The sequence below is a fragment of the Papio anubis genome, chromosome 6 (assembly GCF_008728515.1).
Source record: "Papio anubis isolate 15944 chromosome 6, Panubis1.0, whole genome shotgun sequence".
Classification (NCBI taxonomy): Eukaryota; Metazoa; Chordata; class Mammalia; order Primates; family Cercopithecidae; genus Papio; species Papio anubis.
In genome coordinates this window covers 7,186,860-7,214,508 of record NC_044981.1, presented here as the reverse complement: position 1 = coordinate 7,214,508, position 27,649 = coordinate 7,186,860, and the positions used below count along the sequence as shown (strand labels likewise).

At 43.3% G+C, this 27,649-nt stretch overlaps 1 protein-coding gene across 4 annotated transcripts in view; it reads left to right on the top strand.

Moving 5' to 3' along the window:
- The first annotated feature begins 14,121 nt into the window (after positions 1-14,121).
- The window catches only part of SSR1 (signal sequence receptor subunit 1), a 44,032-nt gene continuing 30,504 nt past the window's right edge, over positions 14,122-27,649 (top strand). For all 4 annotated transcript variants that reach the window (XM_009204412.2, XM_009204411.2, XM_003897017.3 and 1 more), the window contains exons 1-4: positions 14,122-14,398; positions 17,480-17,592; positions 23,785-23,872; positions 25,862-26,124. In XM_009204412.2, the coding sequence (XP_009202676.1) occupies positions 14,320-14,398; positions 17,480-17,592; positions 23,785-23,872; positions 25,862-26,124 (543 nt within the window). In that variant the 5' untranslated portion in view covers positions 14,122-14,319. The remainder of the gene's footprint in view (positions 14,399-17,479; positions 17,593-23,784; positions 23,873-25,861; positions 26,125-27,649) is intronic.

The window sequence follows — 27,649 nt, the reverse complement described above, 5'->3', positions numbered from 1 at the left end:
GTGGGTTTTTTGTCAAATATTTTCACAGAATACCACTCCCATATTATCAGGCCTTTAATGATGCACAAAAATAGTCATGGATTTCACTTCAACTTTTTATTTCCTCTGCAAGACATCCTTTTTCTGTCCAGGCAGGCATATTCTTCATAATACCAACCAAATTTTAAAAGACACCAACTCTGAAATCCTTTGGAATTAAAACCCAGATAAAAAAGCCTGGGCGGCCAGGTGCAGTGGCTCACACCTGTAATCCCAGCACTTTGGGAGGCCGAGGCGAGCGGATCATAAGGTCAGGAGATCGAGACCATCCTGGCTAACCCCGTCTCTACTAAAAATACAAAAAATTAGACGAGCATGGTAGCGGGCGCCTGTAGCCCCAGCTACTTGGGAGGCTGAGGCAGGAGAATGGTGTGAACCCGGGAGGCGGAGCTTGCAGTGAGCGGAGATCGTGCCACTGCACTCCAGCCTAGGTGACAGAGCGAGACTGTGTCTCAAATAAAAAAGAAAAAAAGCCTGGGCAACATAGGAAGAGCTCATCTCTACTAAAAATCAGAAACATTAGCCAGGCATGCTGGCAAGCACTTGTCCCAGCTTACTGGGTAGCAGGGGAGGGGAGTGTGGTGTGGGGGTAAGGAGGTGGGGATGGGGAGTTGCTAAGGCAGGAGGATGGCCTCAGCCCAGAAGGATGTTGCAGTGCACCATGATCATACACCGCACTCTAGCCTAGACAACAGAGTGAAACCCTGTCTCAAAACAAAGAGAAAAACCCAGATGAAAGGAAAGGACTGGCTCTTAAGACCTAACCCTTATAATTTCCACTTTAACATAGTTTTGAGGAATTAGTTCTGAATTTAAACAAAGGAGCCAGAGATAGCTGATTTTGTGAGACGCACTAGAAAAATAAATGTATTTAACATACATATTATCCTTTTGATGAATCCCAAAACCAGACTGGAGGTATAGCTATTGATCAAAATATGCCTTACGACTGGGCACGGTGACTCACGCCTGTAATCCCAGCACCTTGGGAGGTCAAGGCAGGTGGATCACTTGAGGTCAGGAGTTCCAGACCAGCCTGGTCAACATGTTGAAACCCTGTCTCTACTAAGAATATACAAAAATTAGCTGGGCATGGTGAGTGCCTGTAGTCCCAGCTACTTGGGAGGCTGAGGCAGGAGAATTGCTTGAATCCGGGAGGCGGAGACTGCAGTGAACCAAGATCTCACCACTGCACTCCAGCCTGGGCAACAGAGTGAGACCCTGTCTCAATAAATAAATATTTTATATATATATATATATATATATGTGTATATATATATATATATGTATATATATATATACACACCTTAGGTGGAAGAGAAAAATTATTTTATCTCACTAAAGTTAGTTTTGTACTTAAATTAGATAAATACAAGACGAAAATTTATGTAGAGTATATATCTGGCCCTGAAGGAAGTGGTGAATAAATAAAAGCTATTATTATTGTTGTCATTTTTATTGAGGAATTCTATAAGAGAGGTCTTATATGAATGTTGAAACAAAAATATTTAATTTTTCAAATTCTAAAACTTAGAATGACAAATTAAACCATGAGAAATGCACAGTGGGTTGCAGCTCTAATAGTGTAGTTTCATTTTAGAAAGTGAAGCATTGAAAGCTTTGGAAGTTACTCATTTTAAAAAGATATTATTATTAGTTTCACGGAATCTTCTAGGGAAAATGAGAAAATATGATAGGAGAAGGATGGCTAATGCAGCCCCAGAAATCTGCACACAAATGTGATGAAACAGGTAGAAAGGAAGCACTAACACATTGTGAAGAGGACTGTGTGCATAAGTGCTGTATGCAATGTGTGTATTATGAGACACCTATGGGGTTTTACCTAGAGGTTGTCTGAGAATGAACGTGCCTGCCTTGGTGTGTGGCACAAGGATGTGGCATTTAAGCCCATCTTTCTTTCAATAAACATTTAATGACTTTCAATAAGCACTGGGACAGGCTCTGTGTCAGATTCCAAGGATACAAAGAAAAATGAAGATCCTAAGGAGGTGATAAATAAGTAAAGTATTCTAGAACAATGTAAGATGTAATGGTGGGAGGAAATGGCTCTGGACTGTGTGAGAAAACCTCAGGGAAGATTTTACAGAAATGATGGCACTTGAGCCAGATGTTCACAGCCGATGAGGTATCTCAAGACAACAGGAAAGCAAGAGCACGCTCAGAGCATGAAGGCCTGAGATGCCGGTTACATTCCCTGAAGTACAGTTAATGTCCAAAACTCAAGCTCTTCAGAGGGTCAGAGATGAAGAAGATCATGAGGAGCATTTTGTGCTGTACTAAGAAATTTGAACTTAGCCAGGCACAGTGGTCACAACTGTAATTCCAACACTTTCGGAAGTTGAGGCAGGAAGATCACTTGAGCCCAGGAATTTGAGATCAGCCTGGGCAACATAGTGAGACCCTTATCTCTACAAAAAATTTTTAAAAACTAGCTGGACATGTTGGTGCACACCTGTAGTCCCAGCTACTCGGGAGGCTGAAGCAGGAGGATCACTTGACACCAGGAAGTCAAGGCTGGGAAGGCTGCAGTGAGCTGGAATTGCACTCTGTACTGTAGCCTGGGCAACAGAGTGGCACCTTGTCTCAAAAAAAAAAAAAAAAAAGGAAATAATTAATTTGAACTTTATTCTGATGAGAGACTCTGAAAGGTTTTAAGTAGAGAAGTGATGTGGTTGGGGTGTGCATTTTTGAAAGATTGCCCTAATAATGATAGAAAGGGTAGGTTGATGGTGGATGAAGCTAGAATCAGGAGTACCAGTTAAACTACTGATACGGTGCTACAGTCAAGAAAAACAGACTAGTAACTAAAATAGTGTCAGTGGAAATAAAGAGGAAGATGTGCATGCTGAGTGATTTCAAAGGTAAAACGGAAAGGATGGGGTTATTAGTTAGCTGTTGGAGTGGAGAGAGAAGGGTCTAGGAAGCCTAGCAGAGCTCTGATGAGTGATGTAGAGAAGACAAGAGGGATAGCTGGTTTGTAGGGAGAGATACCCTGAGTTTGAGGTAGCTGTGAAGCATCTGAGTGGAGGTATTTAATAAACAGTTATGTATATGCTGAGAAGGCTCCAGAGAGCAGGGATCATTGATAAAGCAAGGTGTCAGAGGAGAAAAGAGGGACTAGGCTCCACAGCACAGCCTAGGGACAGGGACATCTCTTCCTCTGAAATCAGGACAGGCATGTTCAGGGCAAACATAAGCCGTGGCGTGGTAAGTTCAGGGAGCTCATGGCTGGGAGTGTCACTCTCTTCTTGTAGTAGGGGAATAAAAGAGAGAAGTGAAAGTTGGAAATAGCCACAGCTTCTGCCTTCACGGAGTAAACTGTTGGATCTCACCACAGGAGATTGCGTGGGGACGCAGTTTCCTCCCCCATCTGTGGACTTACACACTTTCCTCTTTTCTTTGGTCTGTTTGATCTCTTGTCCTCTTGACTCTGGCCCATCCCATCTCCTTGAGGATTTCCTCTGTCACTCATTTATATCTTCTCACACCTTACTTTATAACTCTTCATTGAACCCTACTCTAGCCTTTAAAAAAGCCCTTCCTGCAACCCTTTTCTTTTCTAAAGCTATCATGGTTCCTCTCTTTTCACTCCCCATTATAAACCTTCCAAAAGATTGTTATTTGCAGTTTGCAAGGCACTTTCATGTACTATCCTAAGTAGGTTATCTGAACTCATAGTGTTTCTGATAACTATTGTCCGATATCTCCAGTCTTCATAACTCTGATTTTTAAAGGTTGTATGCTATTTCATGGATATATGTCATAATTCACTTAAATCTATTTTATGGACAGGTTTTCAAATCCTTACTCCATAGTCAGTGTTCATTGCCTTCCGTGCTCTAGGCCCAAACTTCTGTGCCTTTCCCCATATTGTTTCCTTTTTTGGGAATGCACTTTCCTTGCCCACTAAATGTCCTCCTTTCTTCACATCCACCATGCAGTACCTCATATTTAAAACATTTGTACCCTTTGAGGTCTAATTCAGATATCACCCTCATCCTCATCTGAAATGCCTCTTTCCTCTGTTTTATCTGACTTTTTAATGGCACTTAGCACATTCTTCCCTAAATTATAGCGCAGGGGAGATAGTATGGAATAGGAAAAAGAGCACTCGACAGGGAATCATAAGATTCAGATTCAAGCCCTGGCTCCTTCATAACATCTGTTTTAGGAAATCAAGTTCATAGTAACTCTAGTTTAAGAACAGTTACAGGACTGTGCTAATATTGTTTAAGGATATAAATGTTTTCTATATTATGTTCTATCTTTCAAAGATTGTTAACATTTGCCTACATAAATGCAACTCTTGGTAAGAGTGAGCCACATATATAATTCAAATCTAGCAGATTCAGTCTGAAAAAAAACTGCGAAGGACTTTGGGAATTAGTATGAATTATGATTGCACCTTAGGGGTAAGTTGTGAAACTGGACAAAGCTCATCCTGTATTTAGCAAGGTTAAGCGTGCATGAAGAAGAGTTAGAATATATTTTTATAAAAGTCTAGTGAGCACAATATGGTAAAAATTCAACACTATAATACAGTGGAGGATTCTTATAAATGGGGCCAAGGACCGAAGAAGGTGCTGGGAGAAGAGTTTCCAATTTTCAAAATTTCACAGCAAAGCTACTCCACTGGGCATGTCTTCACCGTCTTCACTTGTTTGATGGGAGGATTTGATCAGCCCTAATGAAAGAGTGTTGGTAACTGGAAGAAGAGGCATAAAAACCATAGTACATAAGTACACAAGTTATTATAACTAATATATTTCATATGCTCTTCCCTTTATTGAGAGATGATTTATGTGCTGTAAAATTCAACTATTTTAAGTATACAATTCAGTGATTTTTAGCAAATTTATAGAGTCATGCAATAATCACCACAACCTAGTTTTAGAATATTTCCATCACCCGTGCCCCCAAATTTCCTCCATGGTATTCGCAGTCCGTCACTGCTCCCACCCCATGTTTCTCAAGGATTCCAATCAACCTTCTTCCTGGGGAACATGCAAGAGAAGGGTTAGTAGGACAAACTGTGATCAACTCCTGTGTTTGAGCTTGAGGCATCGGGGCTACTACCTGGAAAAGTTTTCGTATTCTGCTGTCATCTCCCATGAACTATCTAGTTTTTGCAGGGACGAGCTGGCAAATTAAACCAGGATTTAACACAGACCACCACCCTTTTGAAGGTGACACACACCTCTACCATTCCCCGTTGATGCGATTGGGTTGTATTTTTACTTTTTAATTTTGGCTGGGGAGGGGAGTAGTGGTGGCAATTTCAGAAGCTTCCCGCTTCACCTTTCATACTCTTATTGGTTCTTACCCCACAGACCAGGGAACTAATGTGAGGGTTCGTTCAACCACCAAGTATGTCCATTTATCCTATCTGCACTTGGGGACCAGCTTTGAATGGATCTGATGACTGAAAAACCCACTGTTAGCTGGATCTGGGCTGGGGCTCTACTTATTACCTGGCTCCAAATGCTCCTACTCTAAAAGGGGCTGTGTTGGCACTTTGGGTCCTAGATAAAATGTCAGTTCCACTCTGTGCCTAACAATCCTCAAAAGGTCTGCAGGTTCCGCCTTCCTCAATATATGATGATTGTGTGTCAATGACCATAGATCCCTTTGAGGAAGGATGAGATATTCAGTACTGAATGGCAGTTGTGGTGGTGCTTCAGGGCTCTTTGTCATAGGAGCCTGACTTCTGCTTCAGTTCTGGGATTGATAATTGGATAATTGGGTCAGGCCCAGTGGAGAAAGGGGATCTGTCTAAATTCGTTCCTGCTGCTGCAACAAAATACCTGAGACTGGGTAACTTATAAAGAACAGAAATTTAGGCCAGGTGCAGTGGCTCACGCCAGCACTTTGGGAGGCCAAAGCAAGCAGATCACGAGGTCAAGAGATCGAGACCATCCTGGCCAACATGATGAAACTCCATCTCTACTAAAAATACAAAAATTAGCTGGGCATAGTGGCGCATGCCTGTAGTCCCAGCTACACAGGAGGCTGAGGCAGGAGAATCACTTGAAGCCGGGAGGCAGAGGTTGCAGTGAGCCAAGATTGAGCCACTGCATTCCAGCCTGGCTATAGAGTGAGACTCCGTCTCAAAACAAACAAACAAAAAGAACAGAAATTTATTTCTCACAGTCTCAGAGGTTAGAAATCTGAGACCGAGGTGCCAGTAGGTTCAGAGTCTGGTAAAGGCAGCTCTCTGCTTCCAAGATGGTGCCTTATTGCTGTGGCCACCAGAGGTGATGGATGCTGTGTCCTCACATGGCAGAAAGAATGGCAGGCCGGGTGCAGTAGCTCGTGCCTGTAATCCCAGCACTTCAGGAGGCTGAGGTGGGTGGATCACTTGAAGTCAGGAGTTCAAGACCAGCATGGCCAACATGGTGAAACCTTGTCTCTACTAAAAATACAAAAATTAGCTGGCTATGGTGGCGCATGCCTGTAATTCCAGTTACTCAGGAGGCTGAGGCACAAGAATCACTTGAACCTGGGAGGCGGAGGTTGCAGTGAACTGAGATTGTACCACTGTACTCCAGCCTGGTCGGCAGACTGAGACTCTGTCTCAAAAAATAATATAATAAAAAATAAAAAGAATGACAAAAAGGGCCTAGCTAGTTCTCTCCAGACCTTTTATGTGGTTGCTAACCTCATTCATGAGGGCTCTGACTTCAAGACAATCACCTCCGAAAGGCTCCTCCTCTTAATGTTATCACATTGGGCTCTAAATTTCAACATGTGAGTTTTAGGGGACACATTCAGACCACAGCAGTATCAAAACTTTTTATTGGGGTGACTGCCCTCAGCCTCCTGGTTTTTCTTGATTTCATTTTTTCTTTTTTTTTTTTTAGATGGAGTCTCGCTCTGTTGCCCAGGCTGGACTACAGTGGCGTGATCTCGGCTCACTGGAACCTCCACCTCCTAGGTTCAAGCGATTCTCCTGCCTCAGCCTCCTGAGTAGCTGGGGCTACAGGCACGCACCACCACGCCCCGCTAATTTTTGTATTTTTAGTAGAGACGCGGTTTCACCATGTTGGCCAGAATGGTCTCAATCTCCTGACCTCGTGATCCACCTGCCTTGGCCTCCCAAAGTGCTGAGATTACAGATGTGAGCCACTGCGTCCGGCCTCTTGATTTATTTAATTGTATAAACTAAGCAATGCTCTCATTGGGTGCCCATTTGTCTTGCCTCTAGGAAGGTGTTTTATCAGCTGTTATCATAGCTCTCTACAGGTTACTCCCCTTGCCCATTCCCCAGCCCCTCTCCCCTATTCTGACCCTGCAGCTCATTGTGAGCAGTGTGCCCACATTGTTGCTGGCCATTAGGTGACGCCATCTGGCCTCCATTCCCATCCTCACTCCCACTGCTATCAGTGCAGTTCCATAACAGCATCTCTTGCCCTGAGCCCAGACCTCCAGAGCTGACCAATGGTCTTCTCAGCCCCTGTCACCAGGTGCATTTCTCATCGCTTGGGTAAATGGAGTCTCCTCTAAGGCCTCTTACAGAATATAAGCAGGTGAGTTTCCCAGTCTTATGTAGTACAGTTATCCCTCAGTATCCAAGGGGGACTGGTTCCAAGACCCCCAATGTATACCCAAATCTGCGGGTTCTCAAGTTCCTTAAAATGACATACTGTTTGGCGGGGCACGGTGGCTCACGCTTGTAATCCCAGCACTTTAGGAGGCCGAGATGGGTGGATCACAAGGTCAGGAGATCGAGACCATCCTGGCTAACACGGTGAAACCCCGTCTCTACTAAAAATATAAAAATTAGCCTGGTGTGGTGGCGGGTGTCTGTAGTCCCAGCTACTCGGGAGGCTGAGGCAGGAGAATGGTGTGAAACCGGGAGGCGGAGCTTGCAGTGAGCCAAGATGGGGCCAGTGCACTCCAGCCTGAGTGACAGCGAGGTTCCATCTCAAAAAAAAAAAAAAATGACATACTATTTGCACATAACCTACACACACCCTTCCATATACTTTAAATCATCTCTAGATTACTTATAATACCTAACATAGCATCAATGCTATGTAAATTGTGACACTATATTTTTTGTATCTTTATTGATTTTTATTTGTTTTCCCATATTTTTGATCTGCAGTCGGTTGAATCCAAGAATACAGAACCTGTAGACACAGAGAGTAGACGGTGTGCCCATTCTAGAAGGCCTATATTTAGATGCCGAGCAGAGGAGGAGGAGGGGTCGCTGAGGTGAAAGGAAAACCAGCAGCGCATGGATGTCGTTGAGCCTAGAGAAACAACTGCTCAAGAATGAGAGGAGGAAAGGCTCACATGAGGGCCATTAGACCTAACAAATTTTAGTGAAGTGTTACAAATAAGAACACAGTTGGAATAGGCTGAGAAGAAAATGGAGGGGTAAAATACTGATGCTTTACTGTGTCAGGGAGCAGAGAAATTAGACTATTGCTGAAGGGGAACCGAGGCCGAGAGAGTTTGTTTTTTTAAGACAGGGAATATTATATTTGTATGTTGATGTTCAAATAATGAATTAGAGAACTAGAAATGTATTGTGAGGGAGAAAGGAGGGAGAAAAGAGGGGGTTATTTTCAGAATCACATGTCCTTGAGCAGGAGATGGGATCTAAACCACAAATGGTGGTTGGCCTTTGATGGGCCTCTAAACGTCGTTTTATTGTAACTGAAAGGACTGATGGCTCACACCTGTAATCCCAGCACTTTGGGAGGCCAAGGTGGGAGGATTGCTAGAGGCCAGGAATTGGAGACCAGCCTGGACAACATAGCAAGACCCCACCTCTAAAAAAAAAAAAAAAAAATTAACTGGGCATGGTGGTGTGCCTGTAGTCTTAGCTGCTTGGGAGACTGAGGCAGGACAATTTACTTGAACCCAGGAGTTCAAGGTTACAATGAGCTATGATTGTTTTACTGCACTCCAGCCTGGGAGACAGAGCCAGACCCTATCTCCAAAAAAAAAAAAAAAAAAAAAAGCACAGCCTGAGCATAACAATGAAAGTGGGGGATTTTGTGGTGAGTGATCAGGTAGTTATGACTTCATCTGTTCTTTTCTATGAAGTATGTGCTGGGGAAGGACTGGAAGCCTTCCTAAGCAAGGAGGTGGGCTGGAGAGCCAGCACTCCCTTTAAAGTCGTTCTTACTTCTTGTTTCCTTTCCCATGAGTACCCTCTTTTCATAAGGATTATAAAGGAATTTTTTTCCATGAAGGTATAGTACACAAAAGCCAATTTTTTTTTTTTTTTTTTTTTTTTTTTTTTTTGCCCTTGCTACATGAAAGAATGCTTAAGCCTTTGCTTATCTATAATAAATGTAACGTTTTTGGGGTTCTTTGCTCAATGTTTTTTCATTTCTTATTAGGTTTACAATCAAACCTGGGTTCAAACTTACGGAGGAAAGATGTGACTTGTAACAACACTGTACCTTCATTGATTTAACAAATACTGAGTTCACACTGGGTATCAGGCACCCTTCTATAACATTAAGACCCAAACTCCCTGGCCACAAGATGTTCACGTCCAACAGGAGACAGGCTGAACTATATTGTGAGAAAAGATAATCAGTGCTATGAACAAGAGAACAGAAGAAAATGCAGAATGTGGGGGCAGGAGGGTTGGAATTTTAAAGCAGAGCTCATGATAAGCCTCACGGAGGTGACAATTGAGCAAAGATTTAAAGGACATGAGCGGCTGGGTGTAGTGTCCCACACATGTAATCCCAGCACTTTGGGAGGCCAAAGGGGGGTGGATCACTTGAGATTAGGAGTTCAAGACCAGCTTAACATGGTAAAACGTCGTCTGCTGAAAATACAAAAATTAACTGGGCGTGGTGATGTGTACCTGTAATCCCAGCTACTCTGGAAGCTGAGGCAGGAGAATCGCTTGAACCCACAAGACAGAGGTTGCCACGAGCCAAGATCATGCCACTGCACTCCAACGTGGGTGACAGAGCAGGACTCCCATCTCAAAAAAATAAACATGAGGGAAGTTTCTTGGCCACAGTTACTTCGTGGGGGTATAAAAGAACACAGGAGTGCTTACATTTGTGAGTGTGTAAGTACTTAAGAGAAATTATAAGTAATCAAAGAGAAAGAATGCTCTGCTCAAATGACAGATGTGTAGAATCAACTACAGGATTTGTCCGAGCTCTATTGCGTCTAGAATTAGTGGGTTCTTGGTCTCACTGACTTCAAGAATAAAGCCACAGACCCTCAGGCTGAGTGTTCTACAGTTCTTAAAAACGGTAATCTAGGATTTATTCATTTCAGATGTGTTTGTAGTCTCACTTCTGGTGGGTACAAGGGCTCCGGAGCCTCACGAGAAAAGCTACAGACCTTCACGGTACCACAGCTCAATGGCAACGTGGAACCAAACAGGCAACAAAACTGCCTCAACTACTTCAGAAAACCCAAACACATCACCACTGTGGGTGCCAGCAGCCTGCTTTTATTCCCTTATCTGACCCCACCCACATCCTGCTGATTGGTCCACTTTACAGAGAGCTGATTGGTCTATTTTACAGAGCACTGATTGGTCCATTTTACAGAGAGCTGATTGGTCTGTTTTGACAGAGTGCTGATTGGTGTGTTTACAATCCTTGAGCTAGATTCAGAGTGCTAGATGGAAAAGTTCTCCAAGTCCCCACTAGGTTAGCTAGATACTGAATGCCAATTGGTGTATTTACAAACCTTGAGCTAGACACAGAGTACTGATTGGTGTATTTACAAACCCTGAGCTAGACACAGAGTGCTGATTGGTGTATTTACAATCCCCTAGCTAGACATAAAGGTTCTCCAAGGCCCCAGAGGAGTCATGAGACCAGCTGGCTTCAGCTAATGGAGCCTGCATCAGGGCTGCAGGCAGAGCTGCACGCCAGTCGCGACCCGCGGCAGCGCTTCTCAGCCCTTGGGCGGTCGATGGGACTAGGCGCCACGGAGCAGGGGGCGGCGCCCGTCGGGGAGACTCGGGCGGTGCAGGAGCCCACCGTAGAGGGGGTCTCGGACACGGCGGGCTGCAGGTCCCGAACCCTGCCCCCGGGGAGGCGGCTGAGTCCTGGGGAGAATTCGAGCGTGGTGCATGCGGGCCGGCAGTGCTGGGGGACCTGGCGCAACCTCCGCAGCTGCTGACCCGGGTGCTAAGCTCCTCACTGCCCTGGGCGGCGGCGCCCCCCTGCCGCTCCGTGTGCGGGGCCCACTAAGCCCGCGCCCGCCGGAACTCGCGCTGGCCCGTGAGCGCCGCGCGCAGTCCCTGTTCCCGACTGCGCCTCTCCCTCCACACCTCCACGCAAGCAGAGGGAGGAGGCTCCGGCCTCGGCCAGCCCAGAGAGGGACTCCCACAGTGCTGTGGCGTGCTGAAGGGCTCCTCAAGCCCCGCCAGAGTGGACGCCGAGGCGGAGGAGGCGCCGAGAGCAAGGGCTGCTAGCACGTTGTCACCTCTCACTATGAAGGAGAGTCACCAGGATATGGACTATCCCCTGAAAATAAATTCCTTCAAAGAGATTAGTGTAGACATGGGGAAAGATTTGGAAAGAGTTAAATTAGTAGGTGGAATTCATAATTCCATAAATTAAGGATTGGAACCAATTAGGGCAGAGAGCTCTGGGTGGACACCAAGGAAAAGCTGCAGCTTATAGGGAGAATGTGGATCACAGTGATGCAGAATTGGTGAGCACACTGGTCAGGGCTAGCCCCTTACGTCCTTCATCACAGCTGCCTGTTTTGTTTTTGTTTTTGTTTTTGAAACGGAGTCTCACTCTGTCGCCCAGGCTGGAGTGCAGTGGCGCAACCTCGACTCACTGCAAACTCCGCCTCCCAGGTTCACGCCATTTTCCTGCCTCAGCCTCCCGAGTAGCTGGGACTACAGGTGTCCGCCACCGCGCCTGGCTGATTTTTTTGTATTTTTTTAAGTGGAGACGGGTTTTCACTGTGTTAGCCAAGATAGTCTGGATCTCCTGACCTCATGATCCACCCGCCTCGGCCTCCCAAAGTTCTGGGATTATAGGTGTGAGCCACTGCACCCAGCACAGCTGTCGTTTTTAAATATTAATTGGACAGTCACACAGGTCTGTTTTCCGTTTACATGTTCTTATTTTGCCTAAATTCATCACATCAGTAATATCTAGAGTAGGCACACTTTATTTTTCCTGCTGCACCAGTTGTAGCTGGTTGTGTAAAATTCAAGTCCCAAATAAAATCTGTTAGTAATCGATTGATGACATCATCATTGGAGTGGAAGTCCCAGGTTAAGCCTACACTAAATTATCCTTACATGTTCAGGCTACATCTAAACATCTGAGAACCCGTGAGACAGATCTACTAGGAATCTCTTTACCATAAAGAATGAGACGTTGTCCCCTTCCGTAATCAGTCCTCTGAATGAGGAAAGCAAGCCAGTAAGACACGGTGGTGCCATGATGGAGAGCAGCTGTGATTTTGAGTACAGCATGAGGTCTGTAACTTCACCATCTATTACAGTCCCCATCAATTTGGTGTTAGGAGAGAGTAGCAAGTTAAAGATGTATTTGTCAAAACACCTGTCAGACGTCAACAACCTCAGAGCAGGTCGCATTTGAAACTCATGAAACGGTGCCTCAGAGTACGGGAGGGAGATTATTCTGAGTCAGTGGAGAACTCAGCAAGGTTCAGTCATCTCAAAACAGGGTCAGCAGCCCTGGTAGTCCTGACATAGAGTGGCAGCTTTGGTAGCATGCACAGGAGCAGAGGCAGCAACAAAGTGAGAGGAGGCCCTCCACTTCTGCTGGGCGCCCTAGTAGCAGCAGCAACACAGCAGTGGTGCCACTGGTGGCCTGGCAGAGTGGAATTGGGTTGATTCAGCCCAGCACCTTCAGGCTGTGACTTTAGCAGACAGAAGTAGGTAGTGGTGGCAGTGGCTCCCAACTGCATTTACAGCACCAGGACAAGGAGACCTGAAGCAGAAACAATGCAGGAGTAGAACAGCAGATGTCCTAGACCAGTAGTGTATGGAATCTGGAAACAGATAGCCTTGATCAAATCTTGCATCTGCCATTTGCTAGCTTTTTGAAGCCTTGAGTAAATTACTAACCTCTCTGGGTCTGTTTTCTCCTCAGTAAATAATATCCAGCTCATAGAGATGTTTAGAAAATTAAATGAAAAAGCACAGTTTAAGGAGGTGACACAATAGTAAGCACATGATTTATTTCCTCATCTTTATGACATCTCACACTGGTCCAGTCCAAGACTACCTAATATTCAGATTAATTTCATGAACTGCTATATTACTCCAGCAACTCAAATCCGAAATAGATGAGAAAGAAACTAAAGAAAATTGGACAGCCATTGCTGGACCTATTGTGTAGTTACAAATGCTGACTACATACCAGGCACTGTTTAGGTGACTTATAATTCTAGAATGTCACATACAAATTTAAGAATTGCTGACCAGGCGCAGTGGCTCACGCCTGTAATCCCAGCACTTTGAGAGGCCCAGGCGGGTGGATCACCTGAGGTCAGGAGTTCAAGATTAGTCTGGCCAACATGGTGAAACCCCATCTCTAGTAAAAATATAAAAATGTAAAAATTAGCCGGGCATGGTGGCGCGTGCCTGCAGTCCCAGCTGCTTAGGAGGCTGACGCAGGAGAATCGCTTGAACCTGGCAGGTGGAGGTTGCAATGAACCAAGATTGCGCCACTGAACTCGAGCCTGGGCGACAGAGCAAGACTTCGTCTCAAAAAAATAAAAATAATAATTTTAAGAATTGTCATTACTTAACCATGGGAGAGGGTGTGGGCAGACAAAGATTCTCCACTGTGTATTTTCATGGTTTTGCCTTTGAACGATGTCCTCTCTTCCAAAATTTTTTTTTTGCTTTTAAATGCCACATAAAGGCAGCTCATGTTCTTTACATCGCCGTTATCAAGAGGATCGTCATTCAAATACACTAACCACTGACAATGCTAACTAATTGGGAGTAAAGGACTGGGCGGAAAGATCGGCCAACCGCAGGCTGCCGGCCAGCAACTGCGGCGGAAGGCGGACTCTCGCGGGAGCCACAGAGAGGCCAGCAGCCGGCCACGTGACTTCCGGGCGGCCGGCTCTCCCTAAGTCTCCGCGCTGAGCAGCCACGTCGGCGGCGTTTCGCGTTCAGGGGAGGGGCGTGGCGAAGGCCCGTGCGTGGTACGTGTCCCGCCCCTCGCCGCCCGGAGCCCGGATGAAGAGTAACGCCATTACCGCTGGAGCAGCCGAGAGCCCTCCCGGACGGAGACTGGACACTGGACCGGCAGCGCCATGAGACTCCTCCCCCGCTTGCTGCTGCTTCTCCTGCTCGTGTTCCCTGCCACTGTCTTGTTCCGAGGCGGCCCCAGAGGTGAGGCTAAGGAGAGTGTGCGGAGGGGGATGGCCAGGAAGGAGATGCCAGTGACGGCAAGTTTGAAGTTGGAGGCGGTGGCCGCTCCGGGTCCCGGGGTCCGTGTCCACTCCGCTGGCCTCTCTCCGCCCTCTCCCCAAGCCTAGGCTCGTAGCAGCAGGGGCCCCCGCGGGCGCTGGAGACCCCGCTGTGGCCTGTCCCTTGCACGCGGAGTGCGGGGCCGTGTCCGGGCGACCTTGCTTCGTGGCCGGCCGAGGGCTGGGCTTGCTTCTCTGGCCCTGGACCCGCGCCTGCAGGAGCGTCCAGAACTGAAGGGTCCTCGGCTGCAGGAGGAGGCGAGGGGGCTCTGGCCACGGCTGCGCTCCGAGCGCGCTGCAGCCGGGCTGTTTCTTTTGGCCGCCTCCGGCTCCGCTCCACCCCCAGCCCCTCGTGCTCAGGGCTGACGTGTCTTTAGCTTCCACGCCGCGAGTCCGTCTTCATTCATTTGCTAAAACTCTTGTTTTCGACACATCTAAGCCATCAGAGTGCCTTTTTTAATGGTCACCTGCCTCGTTCACCCCCTGCTTGACCCGTATGTGTTACTATGATTTCAGAAAAACTACCTCGTCGTCACCCCCGTTATCGGCCCCTGCTGCCAAGCGGACTGAAGAATCCCTTTGGGATGTCTCCCTTACTTCTGCCTTCTTCCTCTCCTTTTCTTTTCATGGAGCAGTTTTTTGTTTGTGGAAGCATCGTGTTGTGCTGAAAAAATGTAGCCTACTTCGAGTGTTTTTAATATATAGATTTATTCTTTCCAACAATTAACCCAGCAGTTAAGTGTGAAAGTAACTTAGCAGAATATAAAAATGAGGCAACTTGACTTCCTGCCCGGGTTTTGTCATGAACTTCGACTTTCTAATTTGCAAAGTGAAATAATTAGTCTGACTAAGCACTAGAATTCCCTTTCATTCTGTAAGTTTAAGCAAGCTGTGTGTCTTAACGGTAGTGACAGGTATCCAGGAGTTGTTTTGCAATGAAAAGTGAAGTGACTGGCTTCTGTTTAATGGCTAGAAAACCAAGTGGGAGAATGAAACAACTGTTAATGCGTTCATCTGCAGGTTTAACAAGATTCTTTTCCTTTGGGAGTCGTTTGCTGGTTCTCTTTAAGCTTATTTTTAAAAAAACTTGACAAATGTAGGTTTCGTTTTAGAACTATTTAGAACTATTTTCAAGTTGTAAAAACTTTCAAGAAGCATCAATTCATTATCTAAACTGAATTACTATCTTGTAAACATTTTTTGTGAGTAACGGTTTTTCTTTTAAAGAAAATGTTTGTTCAGTTTTTTCCAGCTGAACACTGTTAATGAAGACTGTTAGACTTCATAGGGACAAAATAGTTATTGGTTAACATTAAAATAATAAAATTGTTTAATATCCACGAAAGACCTTTATATTCCAAAGTGCTCAAATTTACAACTTGAAATTACTATGTCAGACATGGATATTTTTCTTACTGGTTTTTGAAAAGGACTTATAAGTTATGAATGCACTATTTTTAGTCTTTGTTTAGCAGGCAGTGAAATCTCTTCAGTTCATAATGCATGGTTCAGTGTTCTTTAATATTTTGCAATAAATCTTAGCGACCAGTGAGAACTCAAAGACATGGAAAAGACTGAAAATGCATGGTCCTTGATGTAAGCTGTTTCTCCTGGGTAAAAACACGCTTCCCTTCCCATGTTTTTCCTCCACAGAATTGCCACATCATCATTTTGTCTGAGAGATGTTGGAAGACACTAGAACTTTGAAATTCTTTTTAGGGTTTTGCCTGAAATAGATAGAATGTGATTTATTTAGAGTACTGTTATCTATAAAACTGTAATTTACTTTTTTTTTTTTTGCATTATAACTCTACTTTGTAACAGTAAGTTTGAGAAAAATAAAATGCCATAAAACATGTTTGAAGCCACATGCAAAAATAATTGGATTCTTTCTTTGCTATCAACCCTGAAGCTGCCCGTACCGTTTTTACTAAACAATGTTTTTCGTGCAAGCCAGTTTTTACCACGGATATGATATAGATATTTGTTTCTTGGACTCACAGGCTGTCAAGTTCTAAGAGTTTCAGCTGTAGTCACCTCTGATAACAGTGTTTCCTACATAGAACTTAAGAATGCTTTTTTTTTTTTTTTTTTTTTTGAGACGTCTTGCTGTGTCGCCCAGGCTGGAGTGCAGTGGTGCGATTTCCGCTCACTGCAACTTCTGCCTCCCAGGTTCAAGCAATTCTCCTGCCTCAGCCTCTGGAGTAGCTGGGACCACAGGTGTATGCCACCACACCGGGCTAATTTTTGTATTTTTAGTAGAGACGGGGTTTCACTATACTGGTCAGGCTGGTCTCGAACTCCTGACCTCAAGTAATTCACCTGCTTCAGCCTTCTAAAGTGCTGAGATTACAGGCGTGAGCCACCGCGCCTGACCAAGAATGCTATTTTCTTTTAAAGGTAGGGGTTGTTTAGTTTGCTTTATGTCATTAATGACCGGGATTACATTTAGAAGTTTCTTACCTTTGCAAAAAAATTATTTTCCTTAATTTGCTTAACAAAATTGCTTGAAGTTCTTTGTGCTTCAAGGCATCTTTAGTTTGTGCCATTCATTTTTCCATCTGTTGGGCACTTTTTGAAATTAAACCACATTTTCCTTTAAAAATGTGCAGGCAGGGAACAGTGGTTCATGCCTACCTCCCTAGCTACCCAGGAAGTCCTAGCTACCCAGGAAGCTGAGGTGGAGGGATCACTTGGGCCCAGGAGTTCGAGGCTGCAGTGAAAGCTATAACTGCACAACTGTATTCCCACCTAGGCATCAGAGCAAGACCCTGTCTCAAAAAAAAAAAAAAAAAAAAAAAAAAAAAATAAAGTTGTTCAGAATTCTAGTAAAATAAAATACAGATATTCTTAGATGCATTGTAATTTGGCATCATTCAGGTAACTGGGAGATTCTGTTAGTCCAAGGGAAGATTTTTTTTGCCTATACCTGATAGTAAAAAAAAAAAAAAAAAGTAGTATTCCAGAGTAAAGGTTAACTGCTTTTTCTGTATTTTATCATTAGGCTCATTAGCAGTGGCACAAGATCTTACAGAGGATGAAGAAACAGTAGAAGATTCTATAATTGAGGATGAAGATGATGAAGCCGAGGTAGAAGAAGATGAACCCACAGATTTGGTTAGTGTTATATACTATTTAATATATGTAAAATGTATGTAATTGTATTAATCTGTTCTCATGCTGCTAATAAAGACATACCCAAGACTGGGTAATTTACAAAGGAAAGAGGTTTAATTGATCCATAGTTCAGCATGACTGGGGAGGCCTCAGGAAACTTACCATCATGGCAGAAGTGGAAGCAAACATGTCCTTCTTCACATGGTGCCAGCAAGGAGAAGTGCAGATCAAAGGGTGGGGAAAGCCCCTTGTAAAAACCATCAGATCTTGTGAGAACTCACTATCACAAGAACAGCATGGAGGTAACCATCCCCCATGATTCATTTACCTCCCACCAGGTTCCTCCCACAATGTGGGGATTATGGGAACTACACTTCAAGATGAGATTTGGCTGGGGACACAGCGAAACCATATCAATAATACATCTAGAATTTATCCTTACTTGTTTATTTTTGGAGACAGAGACTTGCTCTGTTGCCCAGGCTGGTGTGTGGTGGCATGAGCATAGCTCACTGCACCCTCGAACTCCTGGGCTCAAGTGATCCTCTTGCCTCATTCTCCTGAGTAGCTAGGACTACAGTCATGCCCCAACAAGCCCAGCTAATTTTCGTAATTTTTTTTTGTAGAGACAGGGTCTTGCTATGTTACCCAGGCCAGTCTCAAACTTCTGGGCTCAAGTGATGATCCTCATGCCTCCAACTCTCAAGGCTCTGGGATTATGGGCATGAGCCACCACACCTGGCCTAGAGCTTATCCTTATACAAAAATTTAAAATCCCAGCTTTTAGAGGTTTGTTAATGTGATCAAAGTGAATTGAAATTGGGAGAATAGGCACCAGTCATTGAGAGTAGAGCGTATTTTCTGGAACAGGGAAGGAGACATGAAATAGTTAACAATTCAGGATTGTGGTGACATGAGTCTAGAAGGGTAACAGCATAGTAGAAATAGCACTGGACCAGGGCTTCATAGATTTGGTATACCTGCTGCTTAGTTTTCTGACTTATCTCTGTGGGTCTCAGTTTCTTTTTTGCTTGCTTGCTTTTACTCTGTTTTTATTCTTTTTGCTTACTTGTTTTATTTCTGAATCCTTATGTGCCAGGCACTCTTCTTGGTGCTGGGTGAGCAAACTAGATATTTTCTCTGCTCTTTTAGACTGTTTTTGGGGCAGTTATATGTGTTTTAATGGCAGGGGGTGAGAAGCAGACAACAAACAGTGTATAAAATATATCCTGTGAAGAATAAGGGGGTTAGAGAAGATCTCTTCAAAGTTGTTCAGGTCTGAAATGTTTACTATGTAATACAACAGTAAGAATATTGGGCTGGAATTGGGATCTTTGCAACATGCATCTAGCTAATTTTATTTCCTCTCTGGAATGACTGTAATCCATCCTACACAGTTTTTTTTTCTTTCTATTTTCATGTCATACTTGAACCTGGAACCTCTCATGATTCCAGATTTTGTCATTTCCTTCAAAATTAAACCACTAGTTCCCTATTTTCCTATTTCAGTGTCAAAATATTTAGACTTATATGTAGATATCTGCTGCTTTTTTGACTTACCTTCATTTTTATGGAGTATGTCTTCCAACTAAGCAAATCTGTTGCTATTTTATTGGTGTTTTTGAGTTATCATTTTTATGCTTCTGCACCTGCTATTTTATCTGGATAGGATGTCCCTAGTAATTCGTGAACTCTCCTAATTTCCCCTCTTTAGGAACGCCTTACTGATTATCTATGAGTCAAGCGTTTCATACGTATGTATACAGATACCTTTAGGGTTTATGTTAAGACTGCATCTTCAACCCAGCCTGCATTAGGTGAACAGCTTTAACTAGATTAATACATTTCTGCTGCGTTGTTGTTAATGAATATTTGACCAGTTGTGGTAGATAACTTAGAGTGATGGTTGGAAGGGAATCCATCTAGGAATTTAGGATTAAAGATGGTATTTGGGGCACTGAAATTTGGGCATGTATTGAAATTTAGTGATGGATTATATCGTTGTTACCAATTATATGAAATTACTTGTGCTCTGTGGCACTGGAATGTACTTACTGTGGAGGAGGAGGGTAGAAGAGAGATGCTGAATGCCATGAGGCATACCTGTAATCCCAGCACTTTGGGAGGCCAGGACAGGAGAATCACTTGAGTCCAGGAGTTTGAGACCGCCTGGCCAACATAGCGTGACACCATCTCTACTAAAAAAATTAACTGAGCCTGGTGGCTTGTGCCTGTAATCCTAACTATTGGAAGCAGGAGGATCACTTGAGCCCAGGAGTTCAGGGTTACAGTGAGCTATGAGTGTGCCACTGCACTCCAGGCTGGGTGACAGAGTCAGACCCTGTTAAATAAGTAGAGGATAGGGGGTAGAGAAGGGAACTGTTAGATCTTTGATAGACTTGTGTCGTTGGCCAGACCTTTTCCATATCTTAATTTCTCCTGCCTTGAGAACCATTAGAGGAAAAAGAACAACTCTGATTATCCACTTTCTACCCTGGCCTATTAGTACAAAAGTGTTAGTACCCTCTGCTTTGTTACTTATCTCAAATCAGAAAATAATTAAGGTAGATTGAAATAGAAAGGCAGGAGAAGTATTACCTTCCATTGGACTAGACCATGCCAGCAGGAGCAGGATCCCTCAAAGCCAAGGCTGCTACAGAAGTCACCTCCAGAACTGAATGAGCTAGAAAGTTCACCTACTGCTGTTGTTCCCAAGATTTCTTTATCACCTTATACTCAGCTGCCAAGGCATCAAGGAACTGGGAGATATGGAAGTATCCTGGAGTCAAGTGAGGGAAAAGAGGGTTTTTCATAAGATCTAAGATATCAACAGCTGGTTTAGACGCAGGTTATTGGTTTAGAATTTTTGAGGGCAAACCTTCCCCACCCCCGAAACAGAGTCTCGCTCTGTTGCCCAGGCTGGAGTGCAGTGGCGCAATCTCGGCTCACTGCAAGCTCCACCTCCTGGGTTCACACCATTCTCCCGCCTCAGCCTCCCGAGTAGCTGGGATTACAGGCGCCCGCCACCATGCCCGGCTAATTTTTTGTATTTTTGGTAGAGACAGGGCTTCACTGTGTTAGCCAGGATGGTCCCCATCTCCTGACCTTGTAATCCACCTTCCTCGGCCTCCCAAAGTGCTGGAATTAGAGGCATGAGCCACCGCGCCCAGACTAGTCACCTGGGGCTTTTCTACCCCATTGATTATTCTTTTACTGTATAAAACTGGGTTGTAATGGACCTTACCATCATTCCTGAAAGGTTTTTTTTGTCCTCCCCATAGAAATGATAGAGGTTTTTGGTTTTATTTTTATTAAAACAAGAGCTGTAGTAGTAATAACACTAGCTAACTTTAAAAAAATTATTTAGCTGGGAGCAGAGGCTCACGCCTGTAATCCCAGCACTTTGGGAGGCCGAGGCGGGTGGATCACGAGGTCAGGAGATCGAGACCATCCTGGCTAACACGGTGAAACACCGTCTCTACTAAAAATACAAAACAAAGTTAGCCGGGTGTGGTGGCGGGCACCTGTAGTCCCAGCTTCTTGGGAGGCTGAGGCAGGAGAATGGCGTGAACCTGGGAGGCAGAGTTTACAGTGAGCTGAGATCGCGCCACTACACTCCAGCCTAGGTGACAGAGTGAGACTCCTGTCTCAAAAATAGATATATGTATATTTAAAATAGATGATATATTCAAATGGCTTAGAACTTATAAGGTACAGAGTATATGATGAAAAGTTTCCCTTGTGTGCCTTCCAGCCATAAAGTCATCTCCCTGTGGGCGACCAATGCCACCAATTTCTATACTCTCCTCTGGAGATTGTTTTCAATAGCTGAAATACTTTGGAGTTTTACCAGGTAGCAGATACTAAGCATTATACACCTTATATGCTGAATAGCTGTAAGGTAAATGAGTTACTTAGTTTTCCACAATCAGTATTCCAAACATTTACCGTGTTTAAATCCGTAAATGAGTTTTCAGTCTTGGCAGCAACATTGCCTTCAGTGTCAGAAAGTGAAGAAGGCCATCAAGCATGAACTCTATCAGATTTTGTATTTTCTACTTCCAAATATATTATTCACCCATTGTTCTGCGTTTTCTCCTTAATAATGAGTTGTCCTTGTTCTCTTCTAAGGCTAACCCTTCCACCTGTGTTCATGTCCCCATCTCTTCCTGCAGAATTTTGTTACATTATTCTTTCATTTTGTAACATCAAGCATTAATCCTCCTCAGTGATTGGATTCTGTTAAGCCACATATGTGCTTATACTGTTCGTCCATATTTGCTGCACCCACTTATCTTTACCAACGCCAGTGACTTCTTGAAAGAGAAACTTGGGCAGCTTTTCTCTTCTGCTCACTTCACGTTTATTCTCTATCATGATCTGGTCCCATGTATCTAGTAAAACTAGTATTGCTAAGGTCACCAGCAACCTAATTGCCTAATTCCTTGTTTTCCGTTGTTATCCTGTTGTAGCTCTTTTCCAGCTCTTCTCAGGATAGTTTCATCTGAATGCTCCATAAGTACTCACATTGTAAATGTCCATATCATTTGCCATGTGTCCTATCGCCATAAACTCTTTGTTGTTTTGATACGGCTCCAGTGATTCAAGCTGTTGCCTTGTTACTTCTTCTGTTTATTTTTATTCCAAAACCCATCAATCAGATATCAGGGATTTCTCTTAACTCTTTCTGAAATATACTCTTTTCCTCTCTATCCCTGTCATTTATGGTTTCGGCCTCTCTGTCTCTGGTCTCTTTTCCTACTTATGAATCTCTTTTCTCAGAAGTAGAAACTTATTCTTGCTAAATGAATGAAATCATTAAAGATGCTTAAAATATAGCTTACAACACAGTTTCACAGTCGTTGAACAAGTGTTTGAGTGCATCCTCTCTTAAGTACATGAGCTGGATATGGAGGATTTTACAATTATGAGACAATCTTTGCTCTTGACAAGTTTTATCTGTTGGGGGAAGTAGTTTTTATATACGTGAAAAGTTAAATGCCAGTAAACAATGGCATCCTGAAGCATCTCAATTTATTAAGAGTCTGGATACTTCAAAGATGTGACTGTCTCTAATCCATATTGATGCTTGGAGAAATGATGCTGCACTGTGTTTAAAGTTTTAAATAAAATTTGTTCACATTTTTTAAAAACTGTTGAGATACAGTTTATGTATCATAAAATTCATCTGTTTTAAACATACACTTAGTAAATTTACCAAGTTCTGCAACACAAATTCAGTTTTAGGATGTTTCTGTCACCCCAGGAAGATCTCTGGTCACACTCTTTTTTTTTTTTTCCTTCAAAATTATGTGACTGATCCTCACAGGAAAATTTGGTTAATTAGAATGGAAATCTCTGTAGGCTGTTAACAAGGTACTTGAGGGCAGGGGTGGGCAAACTGGTTGCAAGCCACATCTAGCTATCCCCATTCATTGACTTATTGCCTGGGGCTGCTTTCACACCGTAGCCCCATAGTTGAGTTGAGTCGTTGCAAGAGAGACTTTATGGTCTGCAAGGCCGTATTTGCTATTTGGCCATTTATAGAAAAAGTTTACCAAGCTCTGTTCTAGAACCTTGGAGTTCACAATATGGTCTGAATACCAGCAGCTTTGGCATTTTCTGGGTGCTTGTTAGAAGGAGAATGATAGGCTTTGCCCTAGGCCTGAATTAGATCTGTAACATCCCCAAAGAATTGGTATGCACATTACTGCTCAAGATGCACTGCTCCAAAAGTTCTATTTTAATTAATGAGGTATGATGAAATTCTTATTACTAATCCCAGCAAGCTGTAGAGAAGCAGTATTTCGTCCTAACATAAAGTGAAGTCTTTATTTCTTTCTTTTATTTATTTTTTTTTTGAGTCGGAGTCTTGCATTGGGGCAATCTCAGCTCACTATAACCTCTACCTCTTGGGTTCAAGCGATTCTCCTGCCTCAGCCTCCCAAGTAGCTGGGATTACAGGCACGTGCCACCACACCTGGCTAATTTTTATATTTTTTAGTAGAGACGGTTTCACCATGTTGGCCAGGCTGGTCTCGAGCTCCTGACCTCAGGTGATCTGCCTACCTCGGCCTCTTAAAGTGCTGGGATTATAAACGTGAGCCTCCATGCCCAGTCAAATCTTTATTGTTAAATAATGATCTTTTTTCTCTCCCATAGTAATCTCCTCTTAATTGTTCTTTTTCTTAGGTAGAAGATAAAGAGGAAGAAGATGTGTCTGGTGAACCTGAAGCTTCACCAAGTGCAGATACAACTATACTCTTTGTAAAAGGAGAAGGTAGTACGGAAGTATTAGTTTTAATTCAGATGTAGGAATTTTAAAATGATGAACTTATTCATATATATCTGAATACCCATATCTGTAAAGTAATATCGTTGGCATTTAAAGGGAATATGCAGATGATAGAGTGAAAAATAAATAAACTAAGGGGAAAAAATAAAATAAATACTATCTAGTTTAACTAGAAATTGACTGTCCTTTTCAAAGATTTTGTTTTTGAGACAGGGTCTCACTCTGTCACCCAGGCTGGAGTGCAGTGGCCCCCTCTTGACTCACTGTAACCTTCACCTCCCAGGTTTAATCGATTTTCCTGCCTCAGCCTCCTGAGAAAGATCATGTTTTAAAACTTTTTAAAACTGCCACAGCAAAGTAACTTTGTCTTTTTTATTTTTTATTTTTTTTTTGAGATGGAGTCTCACTCTGTCACCCAGGCTGGAGTGCAGTGGTATGATCTCAGCTCACTGCAACCTCTGCCTCCCAGTTTCAAGCGATTCTCCTGCCTCGGCCTCCCTAGTAGCTGGGATTACAGGCGCGTGCCACCACGCCTGGCTAATTTTTTGTATTTTTAGTAGAGATGGGGTTTCACCATGTTAGCCAGGCAGTCTCTATCTCCTGACCTTGTGATCCACCCACCTTGGCCTCCCAAGATGCTGGGATTACAGGCTTGAGCCACCACGCCCAGCCCTTTGTCATATTTTGAGTGTTAACCATTAATGAAATACTTAATTTTTCCAGTATGGTCTTGGTTAGAGCCTAGGTTTTTTTGTTGTTTGTTTTCTGAGATAGAGTCTTGCTCTGTCGCAAGGCTGCAGTGCAGTGGTGTGATCTCGGCTCACTGCAACCTCTGCCTTCCAGGTTCAAGCGATTCTCCTGCCTCAGCCTCCCAACTAGCCAAGACTACAGGCGTGCTCCACCATGCCCAGCTAATTTTTGTGTTTTTAGTAGAGACGGGGTTTCACCATGTTGGCCAGGATGGTCTTGATCACCACCTCATGATCTGCCCACCTCTGCCTCCCAGAGTACTGGGATTACGGGTGTGAGCCACCACACCCAGCCAGAGCCTAGGTTTTATTAAAAGAAAATAATTATGGCTGATAATTTATTGAGTTCTATACGGTAGACGCTATTCTCAATACTTGGCATGTATTACTTAGTTCTAACAAGCCCACTGAGCGTAGTCATTGTTGAACTGAGGTTTGGAGAAGTTAAGAACTGGAGTCAGTGCTCCCAGTTCATAAGTAGATTTGAGAACACAGGATCCAGACCTAGATCTGTTGACCCCACAGCCTGTGCTGTACTCAGAGAAACTCAGCTTTGTAGACTACAGTGTAATTATTGAAGACTTAATATTGAAAGTTAGGAATTTTCTTGGTCTTCTCACATTTTCGGTTTTATTCCCATGGGCTTTCGAACTTTACGCCTATAGGAAGTATAATTTTATTATGCTTTTTTTCTTCTATTTTTGTAGCTACATCCTTGGGTCTTAACCTTCAGATTTGCATTTTGATTAATTGCTTAACGTGGATAGGGATTGCCTGATTAATATTTATGTTCTAATAGATACTAGTTTTCAGATGAAAGTCTTGGACTTTATATTTTCTTCATTCTTCTGTTTATTTGCACAGATAACACTAAGCTGGAGGTGAAGGTGACTTCACCAACACATGTAACCCTGCTGCTTGATTATTTCACTGCCAAAAATATACAACTCTTTTTTACCACATGATTTGGATGTGATCTGGTCTGAAATCGAGACACTTATTTGAATGCTTATGTGGGAGTGCTAGCATACAGACAAAAGAGTTTCAGCCTATACAGCAACTGGAATCAATTTCTAGTTAGCGGGTGACTGGAGTGCTCTGTTGGAAGGGATTCTGACACCAAAGTCTACACAAAAGGGTGCCAGAATCCATTAGTAATGCCTTTTTAAAAATTTTATGCTCTTTCCATGTGTTCTAATTTTCTTGTCTCTATTTTGTTTCTCAGATTTTCCAGCAAATAACATTGTGAAGTTCCTGGTAGGCTTTACCAACAAGGGTACAGAAGATTTTATCGTTGAATCCTTAGATGCCTCATTCCGTTATCCTCAGGACTACCAGTTTTATATCCAGAATTTCACAGCTCTCCCTCTGAACACTGTAGTGCCACCCCAGAGACAGGCAACTTTTGAGTATTCTTTCATTCCTGCAGAGCCCATGGGCGGACGACCCTTTGGTTTGGTCATCAATCTGAACTACAAAGATTTGAACGTAAGATCCTGTAAACCTTTTTGTTTAAGTTAGAGATGGATGGGGACGGCGATGTTGTTTAATAGAATTCATCTATTCATTCAGGTGCCTGTTTTGTGGTTGAACCTGTGATAGCCACCAGGGAAGCAAAGATAAATTGCACATTTCTTCTTCAAGTCTGTAATCCAGTGGGGGAGGTAGATGAAAACAGGCACTAGAGCATGCTGATAAGTGCTGCATACTAGAGATAAAGGGAATAACATGCTATTGTGTGGGGGTGGAAGTGAAAATGGAGATGTAAGTAAAGCTATGAGCCGGATCTTAACGGGAAAAGGAGCAGTAAGACACACAATGGAGTCTGCTGCTTATTCAGATGTTAAGATCTGTCTCTGGGCACGGTGGCTCACACCTGTAATCCTAGCACTTTGGGAAGCTGAGGTGGGTGGATCACCTGAGGTCAGGAGTTCGAGACCAGCCTGGCCAACCTGGTGAAGCCCTGTCTCTACTAAAAATACAAAAATTAGCTGGGCATGGTGGCAGGCACCTGTAATCCCAGCTATTCGGGAGGCTGAGGCAGGAGAATCACTTGAACCTGGGAGGCGGAGGTTGCAGTGAGCCGAGATCACACCATTGCATTCCAGTCTGGGCGACAGAGTGAGACTCCATCTCAAAAAAAGAAAAAAACATCTGTCAAATAATTTGTTTTGTACCTCCTGTTGTTGCTTGCATTTTGCCCATTTTACTACTTCTATTTGTAAATTTAAAGACTGTCTGTAACTGTTTTCCCATCATTTTATATACTCATAGGTAATATAGAACCATATATTTTCAGTGTAGTTTTAGCAGCAAGTTTTATCATTTAGTTTTTGATTTAGGAGAACCAAATGTCCTAATATAAGCTCTGATGCCTTATGATTTTTACTATGTATATTATATATCAGTCATCAATGACTGAATGAGAGAAACCTAGTAGAAGTAGGGCCTTGTTTAAATGAAAGCACATCTAAACCATTCCTTTGTCAAAAAGTTTTCAGAGAAGGAAATGTTATTTTCTCTTGGAAATTAATTCAACCTTTTCATTACCCTGGTGTTAACATGCATACCTTATGTCTGAGTTAAATTTCTAGTGCTGCAATCAGATTTTCCTTTTTCTGATTACTTAGTAGAGAGAAGGAAGTATTTTCATCCTGTCCTCAAAATAATGTATTAAGCATCCTCAACTCTATAGTTAAGTAGCTTAAAGAATTACTGATTTTACCTTGTTTGTGAGTAGAATAAAATTTGATCCAACAGGTATATGTGTAGTTTTAGTTCCTTCTTTTAAATTCACCTCTACCACTTTTTTTTTTTAATCTGTGTATTATTCCTGAAATTGTCAATAGAGGAATGCAAATTGAAGGATCTTGAAGTAAAACTTACATAATTAGAGTTTAGCAATAAGTGACAGTTTTGACAACGTACTACCTTTGTGAAGAATAGCTATGTATTGCCCCAGTGAGTCTAATGCATTTGAAAACAAATTGTGAACTGATAAAATTATTTCAAG